Below are 9,735 nucleotides of genomic sequence, written 5' to 3' on the forward strand. Positions count from 1 at the left end.
AAATTATTTCTCTTTATTGCATAAAAGTATATACTAGCATTAAAACATTAATTTTGAAAATTATTCATATAAAATATTACGTAATATATACATTTCAATGCAACTTTCACATTACATTTACTTATGATAAAAACATTATACTTCACAAGATTATCCAATAATCACCTGTTTCGTCACTGGCGGATTTAGAGGGGGACCAGCCCCCCTTCTTTGTGTCCAAAATATGCATAAGATACTGCCCCCCCCCCCCCCGACCCCCCTTTAAGTTTTTTTTTTGCTCCGTCACTGTGTTTATGGAGCAAGGCAAACTCAATAAAGCTGCATGAATATGTCTTATAATACTATACAAACATACATACCAATAATCTGTCAGGTTTGTCAGAATGGTTTTAATATGGCTGACTTCATAATAGAAACAGTAAGCTTAACCTGTCTTTTTCATGAACAAAAGCAGTTCACCAATAGCGGGAAAAATTCTAAAGGAAGTCTATTGGTTCTTCAAACCACATGACATATATCACATGTCTGAATTTGGCCAAATACAGTGTAGGTAAAATAGCCATAGGCATTATGGCCTATACTGACTGAAACTGAGAGTAATGATCATTCAATAGCACAAGAGAATAGGATATCAGGGCAATATAGGAATGTGTATCCAATTGTGTTTCAACTCAAATCAATGGCCGATTTAGAGGGGGGGGGGCAATTAAGCCTCCTCCCCATTCTGGTGTCCAAAATATACAAAAGATTTAATAAAGAAAATTTGTAGTGTGGCTGCACGCCCCCACCCCCCCCCCCACCCCCTTACAAGTTTCCTGGATCCGCCACTGACATAGAATAGAACAGAACAGAACAGAACATTTTATTTCTAATTTAGAGCCCATAACAGACAAGTATGAGATTGTTATAATAATAAGGAAAAGATAAGCCAATGAATAGCAAAACAATTATACAATTAGTAATTGACATAAATCATTTTAACAATAATCCTGTCTAAAAGGAATACATCAAATATGCATGTATGTGTAAAAGACTAATGCTACTATAACATGTTATCATTTATAAATTTGCCCACAAAATTAAGAGTTTCCTTATCTTCTGTATTGAGTAACCAATAAAGTTTTTGGTCATCATCTAAAGCTGAAAATAGTGGAAATTTATGATTAATTAACTGAAATATTTCTTTTCTTTGATGAGCAAATTTTTTGCATGTTATTAAAAAATGAGTTTCATCATCTATGTTGTTAGAATTACATCTATTACATGATCGATCTTCTCGAGGAATATTGGTAAATCTTCCCACTTCAATTTGTAATCTGTGACAGGAAATTCTTAATTTACATAGAGATTTTCTGTGATGAAAATTTTTAACAACTGATAAATAATTCTCATAACCCCAATTTTGTTTGAGTTTCACATATGTGGATAATTTGCCATCAGTATAACTTTTATGACTTGTATACCATTTCTTCACATAATAATCTAATAAAATTTTATGACAAAATGACTTAAATGTATATTTCCCATAACAAATAACTTCATCTTTAATATTCAGTAATTTTCTTAATTTCTGTATAAATGCAAACCATGAGTTCTTTCCATTCACAAAAAGCTTTTTACTACATTCATATGCATCTTTAAGTAAAGGAAATTCTATGGACAAATTTTCAAATCTATACCAACTTTTAATCAACAACCTGACAATATCATAATGCAGGGGGAACCTTCCTAATTCAGACAGTACTGCAAAATTTGTGCTTTTCTTATAAACGCCGAGAATATATTTACAGAATTTAAGGTGTATTCTTGCACAGGGCAGATTTTTAAAGCAGTCTTCAACTGTTAAATTTTGGCAGTTTAGGAATTTTTTAGTATTTCTATTACTTCAGTGGCAGAAGTTCAAAGGGTCACCCATCGTCGGAAACCCACGGGTGATCTCGTCTTTACTTATCAAAGACGAGATCACCCGTGGGTTTCCGACGACGAGGGTCACCGTGTTACCGTTTTATGCATACGATTACAAAAGCCTAGGATCAATCAACAGAGAAAAAAATTTAAAAGGCGTTATAACGCCTCTCGAAAAGGCGTAAACGCGTAATAACGCTTTTTTTCGCGTTATAACGCCTTTTAATTTTTTTTCTTCTTCTCAATTTGATTGTTCCTTATAGACTTTCGTATATATCAGCAATTTACTTCTCCAAAAGAATTATTTTTCACGTCCATGGAAACTTGGGGATCCCTCAATTTTGTCGATTAATAGTTTATTTTAGAAAGCATACCTTCTTGGTGCTCCATAATAACGTCTCTGGTGTCCTTTTTTCAAGCGATAATATATATGCACGTTAATATTTTTGCTTGGTAGTGCAACTCCCTATAAATATGTGGTTGTGTCCCCTCCCAAACTAAAATTAATTCTTTTCGTTTTGATCCTTCAAAAGTTTCAAAATTTATAGATATAGTAGCTAGAATAAAATGACAGCTAGTGGGCACAGGAGTTGGTGTACCTTTTAATAATTTTACCGAATTTTTCAGTAATTAAAAAAATTACGTAATTTACCGTAATACTGTAATCATGGTAATGGTTTTACCGAAATTTTCTGTAAAATAATACATAATTCTGTAACAAATATTACAATGTTACGTAGGTGTTTTTATTATTATTTATTTATTTTACAAGTATTTGAAAATTTACAGATGCCAATTAAAGATCCAAGTGTAGCATGCTTGCAATGAAAATTTCAGTACAAAAATCCATGGTGATAGCCAATATTTACCAAAATAAATCAATGTTTCTATTGGGTTTTGAACCAATTTCAAGAAAGAAAAGAAAGTGTCAAGAGTTTCAGAACCCAGTTTGTTGTGACATCCTAATTTAATAAGTATAATTTTTTCAATTCAGTTTATAATTTATTTCAAGTTGTAATTTTTATGTTAAAAGTTTCAGCCGGGGTGGGGGGGGGGGGGGTTGTTAACTATAAAAAGATGTTCAAAATCGACTTTTATTTGGATAAAAGTAATGAATTCTAGATGTGTTCAATATCAGAGTTGCGTCAGGGACCTACAGTGTACCGTGGTATCTGCTAAGAATATTCTGGGATTCTCTAGACGGGAGTATGCATTAGTTACAAAAAGTAAATCTCTTTATGGCGCGCGTATACATTATTTAAGATTTGAATACATCTAGTATGAAAATAAACTTATTTTTATTTTTTCTTATTTGGTTTTGTCGTTCTTAATTACTTTTAAAATTTTATTCTTCGGAGTTGAGTCCAACCACTGAGTATTTTAGTTAATGACTACTCTTTAGCGGATATGACGTCACGAAACTTATAAATAGCTATGTGAAAAACTAAACAGCAAAGTCACTGGTCACCATATAGTACTTGTAGAAGAAAGTAGAATTACTTGTTTATTGTAAAAGATGGAGTTTCCAGACTTGGGCCAAAATTGCCATGAAAAAACGTGTAAACAACTTGGTATGTTATTTGAAACTAATTATACTGTATGGATAAAGTACAGAACTGACTACATGATTTGGATATGGAATGGATATGTCAAAGCTTAGAGCCACTAATTTGCTGTAGATTGGCCCTATCATTATATAAACTCAATTTATATTATATAATCAGTGTATATATTCAAAATTTTAGGAAATTATGAGTCATGTATCTGAAAATCACATTTACTTTCAGATTTTCTACCTATGAAATGTGATGCTTGTTCTCAGATATTTTGGTAAGCAATTTTACAGTCTTATGTAAATTGAAGAAAACATTGTTTTTCATTTTTAGATCCTTTCAATGAATCGTACAAAGATATTACTTTCCTAAAAATTGTACCTGAATTTCGTGAAATAACAGTAAAAATATCATGGAGGACAAAATTAAGATACATAAAGACAATGGTCGTGTATTTTATGATCATACTGGAGACTTCAGGCACATACCTTTCCCTTTTAACTTGTAAACAAGATCATCTAGTTGCAACTATCTAAAGAGCAGTCGCAAATCCTCTCTGGGGTGAATGAACTGAATGTCTTGCTTTCTTTTGTAGCCGAGACCACATACACTACAATACCCACAATTGTACTGAATCATACAAGAAGGTCAGTGAGAACACCTCATTTTTATGAGGAATTGAATGTCACCAGTGTTTGAAATGCACTGTAAAAACTAGCCAGGCATTAGCCACCCCTGCTTAAGATCTACTATTATAGCAATTTTTATGTGTCGGGCCATCGGACACATAGTAATTTCAAGCAGACAAGCATAGATTCAAGTTAAATTCCCCCTTTTAATGTTAAAAATATATAGACCTGTTCTTAAACATCTATTCATTAATCTAAATTAGGATAACCAGGTACCTGTTTGTCCACTATGCAACACACCAATCCCTGTCAAGAAGGAGGAGATGCCGGATGTGGTCGTAGGCCAACACATAGACCGGGACTGTCAATCTGACCCCGCTCGCAAACGGAGAAAGGTATGATGTGTATCCATAAAGTCGGTATCCTAAGTAGTCTTACTTAGTATTAGGTAAATATAAGGATTAATTAAGCTTTCATTGACATTAGCCAGATAGGAAAAAAGCTAGCAGCTAAAGAGTTATGAAAGTAATCCAGACCATATTCAGTTTTTGTGAAGATTAAGGCTTTTGGGTGAAAAGCTTTAATTTTAGAATTTTGGTTTACTTTAATGATTTATTAACTAGTTTTAAGAGAGAAAAATATAGTGGGCCATGTACAGTTATAATGTTTTTACATGATCTTAAAAACTAAAGCCATATTATATTCTATGATGTAGATTGTTTCCATCAGATAGAATTAATACTGTATACTTTTAAAGACTGTATATTGAATTTATCCACTAATTTCTTGATGAATAACATCTTTAATTTAAATTTCAGGTTTACACCAACAAATGTTCACACAAAGGGTGTAAACAGAAAGAGGTATGAAACACTAAAGCTTCTGTCTACACATCACTTTATCAATGTCTATCCTCAATCTATTAGATTTAAGTACAGTGAAATATCAGTATCTCGAAGTTTGGGGGACCTGGACACGACTTCGAGATATCCGGGGGTTCGAGATATCCAAAGTTATCTTCCAAAGTCGAATCAATAATTTCCCGTTTTTTCGTATATATCTTCATGCGTAACACTATCCTGTATTACCAAACATGCAGTCTTTATGGTAAAAACTCAAGCATATTCGCAATAAATATTAAGAAAAACAATTGTTGTTGTTTTCTTTATCGTGTATAATTGTAAAACAATTTAATATACATGCCTAATTGCATATACAGCGAATTTACATTTTCCAGGCCATGCTTACGTTGTCAAACGGGATGTATCATTAGCGTTATTGAATTTTTTAAAAACATAATTTGATGAAATTTAATGCAAAATGTTATTTAAAAAATAATCAGTATTCAAACTGTGTACTTGTTTATTATTAATAGCTTGCAAGTATAACATTACGAAGTGCTACTAAGGAACATATAGTTTACGAAACTAACAATGCAAATGGCGGTCAAGATTATCTATTGATATGCAGATAAACATGAATGTAATCAATCACTGTGCATTATGCGCTGCAACTTAACTGTTTAACTTTATTGTGAAAAATATTTGAGTTTAATGAATTTACGATTTTAATTATACAGAGTATATTATTAAATGCAATATCGGTAATATTGTCTGTATTTAATTTCTGAGTTGCTGCGAAGTGGTTTGTTTTATCGGTCGTAGACTACACCAAACACCCAAGCTGTCATACCAATTAACCTGTCACAGATACCCAACATGAGCTTGGGATTAATTAAGATTCTCCAGGTTTGAAGGTGTTAATTAATAGCCACTGGCGAGAATGTGTGAAGTCACGATGCCAGGTGTGTTCAATAGACCGAAAAATTCACTGCAGTTCGAGATAAGCCAGGTAGAAAAGGGCTTGGGACTTTGAATATACTTCGAGATAAGCGGGGTATTCGAGATTACCGTGTTCGAGATATCAGGTGTTTTTTAAATCATTTATAGAGAGAAAACGGCTGGGACCAGCGATAGACTTCGACATAAGCGGGGTATTCGAGATATCCCATGTTCAAGATACTGATATTTACCTGTACTTGAAATAAAAGAAAACAAAGCAGATGTGTTCCTCAAGTAATTGATTTATTTAAGTTTACATTGTGAATGTGTAATACAATGCACTTTTCATGCTATTTACAGTTGGTTCCAGTTTTATGTGAAAAATGTCAACAGAACTTTTGTCTGAAGCACCGCTTTGAGACGGATCACGACTGTAAAGGGTTCCAAGACACAGGGAGGGGAATGTCTAGGACGGGGTAAGGGGAAAAAATATTTTAATGTAATGCTAACGTAAAGTTTAATCCAACTGCATACAAAAAAATAAACTAATCTATTTTATCATCTCAGAGGCAAGAAGTGTTGCTATAACTATCGGCAATTCTTGACGGCAAAGTGAAAACTTGACATGACTTTTGTGCATGTTTCTCTGAAATTTTCAATATCTTATTTTGTAATTGAGCATTTCTAAGTTTATCTAACTTTGGTATATAAATATACATCTTTATTTCAGTGTCGTACAACAAAAATAATAAAATGTATTTTTTTCAGTGCTGCAGCTATATTTAGAAATATGCAGTCTTCCAGTAAGCCGACAACAAGTGGTGCTAGTAGTAAACCGAAAACTAAACCTCAGACAACGTCTTTGTCACAGCTAGGCAGGGAACTAGACAGGTAGGGGTCTATAAAGAATTTCTTTTGTAATATATGTATGAAAAATATTGGAAGAAAAAAGAATTTCATTATAACTCATCTATTTTCAGTGAGAGAAGGCAAAGGCAAGCCGCTGCAGCTCAATCTGTTCAGGGGGGAATGGTAGGTACATTATACATGTATTCTATTATTAAGCATGATTTAAAGGAAAAAAAATCTCAATATCAATTCCCCCTCCTATGCCCCTAGTTTGTTATTGCATGTAGCAAAAACATAGGATCTTTACATTTACATTGTGACCAGTATTCATATTTCGTAGACACTTGTTTGGTACAATTAATTTATTGAACTCTACTTTTCCTTATTACAGACAGAAGATGAGGCATTAGCACAGGCAATTCAACAATCTTTGGCTAATTCATCTCAGCCACAAGCACCTTCAAAACCGTAAGGACAAAATATTGTTTTCTTGCTATTATCTTTATTTATGAATAAATTTGACACCTTGATTTAAGAAATAAATAACAAGTTTATAAACTTCAATTCCCATTGAAGTTTATAAACTTGTTATTTATTACTTATATATACATTTGAGACAGACAATTGAATATTTTCGAATTTAAATTATTGCACTTCGTAGATTTTGAAAAATGACGCAAGGTGTAAATCGGCTTGCATGGCGGTTAGAATTCATTAGGTTAAGGAATCTATTTCGAAGGGAATATATATAGTGAAGAGATCTGGGAATATTTTTATGAAAAATGATAATCAATTGACACAAGAAACACGTCCGAAGTTTGATGATACACAACATCCGATGGGAACACTTGTCCGAGCCAGTTAATTTGCAATTTGATCAAAAACTTTCTACGGTTTCAGTAACTTTTATCGTGAAACACTGATAAACACGGAGACAGGCCATATTGAACAGAAAACGCCGAGGTGTTTGGCAGTTGTTCATGGCATGATTGCAAAGATATTTTCCAACATATTTACACATTTATCGTGAGTAAAATTTAAAGATAAAGTAAAAGTTTATCGTGAAAATTTAACCAAAGGTCTACCCCAAAAATAAGGATGAACATTAGAGACTGTGCAGCTGACAAAAGTGAAGAAAAATGTAAACAAAAGCTAGGCTCCTCGTTTTCTCTATGTACACATGTTGAATCGATAGGTATCATTTTACTTGCTTATTTTGTTCATTTTTTATACATGAAAAGCAAAGAAGGTCAAGTTAGAAATTTTCTCTCTATATGTTTATATAGTGGAGAGATACCACAAATGTATATATTTGGTTTTATAACTATAACTTGTGATATGTAATGGTAATTTTAAGTGAACTTGTATAAAGTGAACAGATTGAATATATATAGAAATCATATTTTTGCAGACTGACACAACAGGAAAAAGAGGACCTACTTTTAGCTCAGGCCATAGCAGCTAGTCAGGAAGAGAACCAGCGAGAACAGAGGAGAAGGGTAAGTCTCAAAAGTCGGTTTGATTTATTAAAAACAAGATAGAAATCTCAAAAGTCATATGCTACTCAACACAGAAGACTATCTTGATATGGAGTCATAAAATTTGAAGATGAAAGGCCAGGGTTATTCCCTGCAAAGAATACAAACATTCCATTTTCATTGCATGCAAACAAAAACCAAAAATCAACACAAGCAGTACACATGTTATTTGTGAATCACATGTTAAGAATTCTATTTTCCTTTCCTTTTTACAACAGATGCTGTTGGCAGCAAGATAGAAAACAGGTTAGAATTCAGCCTTGTCTGTTTTCTATTGTAGCAAGAAGCCGCCCAGCGTAGAGAAGCAAATAAAACATCATGTCAGCTATCTTGACGAGGACTAAATTTTATTCAGGAAAACTGTGTTCTCTTTTTATTATGAACATCGCTAACATATTGAATATTTTATACCTGTATTATTATTAAATTATTTTATTCAAATTTATTGTAATATTTGGTTGGTCATCTTGAATAGAAATTCTGAAATTTTTCTTGTATTCAGATTATGCATGTTTTTTTGTGGTAATGTATTAATGAACTAGTGTATGCATTGATAATTCTTAAAAGATACGTGTACAAACCACAGTTTATCTCTCACACAGAAGAATTAAGCATTAAAAATGTTCCAAGTTACTTAAAGTGGCAAAATGTGCAACAGTTTATACGTGTATATTGTCCTGTAAAATTACCTTTTAAACTAAACAGCTATTACTTTTTTCAGTGTGGCAGGCACATCTGTTTTTAAATTTTGGAAGGAAAAGGCCAAAAAAAATTAATCAATAGTTTCTCAGGCACTGCCGCATCAGTTCAAAAACGGCCGCATTGATCAATTTTTTTGACATATTGAAAAGGGAAATAACTCAATTTTCTATTTTTCCAAGTTGAAAAAGAAAATGGAGATATTCCCCTTTTCATGAATGCTAAGGCCAAAAAAAATTAATTAATTGTTTCTCAGGCCAAAAAATTCAAAAAAACAATATATTTCTTCTAAATTTACAGTGTTTTATGAATTAACTTTTAAATAAATGTTTAGAATAACATTATTTAAAGATGAATACATATAACTAATTTCAGAGAACAAAAATTAAGAATTAGAAGATATTATCATTTTATTGAACATGCTTCAAAAAAAAAAAAAAAGCCTGCCTGCCGCATTGAATTTTGATTTTTTTGGCCTGAGAAACTATTAATTAAATTTTTTTAACCAAACAATGTGGGTTTTTTTTATTATTAAGTTTGATTGATGTAGATTTATTTATTTACATTGTATTTTCCTCTTGTGCAATGGTTGTCAGATACGTTTGCATTAGTCTTTAAAAGTTTTTAATCTTTTCCCAAAAGGCAAGTGGTTTAGAATTACCAAGAGTATATATTAAAAGCCTTCATTTTTATTTTTTATGAACCTTTGCATTATTAATAGATCATTCAACCTTGAGGGCTTTTTAAAAGTTTTCTTAATTTTGTATTTAAAGGTTGGCAA

The 9,735-nt window shown here is 32.2% G+C and overlaps 1 protein-coding gene across 2 annotated transcripts; it reads left to right on the forward strand.

Annotated features, from left to right (window-relative positions):
• Positions 1-3,307: 3,307 nt before the first annotated feature.
• Positions 3,308-9,096, forward strand: LOC134247743 (AN1-type zinc finger protein 2A-like). 2 transcript variants are annotated; one of them, XM_062730117.1, is made up of 11 exons: positions 3,308-3,476; positions 3,693-3,735; positions 4,054-4,105; positions 4,351-4,482; positions 4,906-4,950; positions 6,229-6,344; positions 6,637-6,759; positions 6,849-6,900; positions 7,109-7,185; positions 8,129-8,216; positions 8,474-9,096. In XM_062730117.1, the coding sequence occupies exons 1-11, from the start codon at positions 3,422-3,424 to the stop codon at positions 8,492-8,494; spliced, it is 804 nt and encodes a 267-aa protein (XP_062586101.1). In that variant the 5' UTR covers positions 3,308-3,421; the 3' UTR covers positions 8,495-9,096. The 2 variants fall into 2 exon arrangements, with proteins under 2 accessions (XP_062586101.1, XP_062586100.1); XM_062730116.1 differs by having other exon boundaries at positions 8,536-9,091.
• Positions 9,097-9,735: the final 639 nt, after the last annotated feature.

Source organism: Saccostrea cucullata, unplaced genomic scaffold (genome assembly GCF_032062105.1).
Source record: "Saccostrea cucullata isolate Sc308-1 unplaced genomic scaffold, CSIRO_AGI_Scuc_v1 ctg64, whole genome shotgun sequence".
Taxonomy (NCBI): domain Eukaryota; kingdom Metazoa; phylum Mollusca; class Bivalvia; order Ostreida; family Ostreidae; genus Saccostrea; species Saccostrea cuccullata.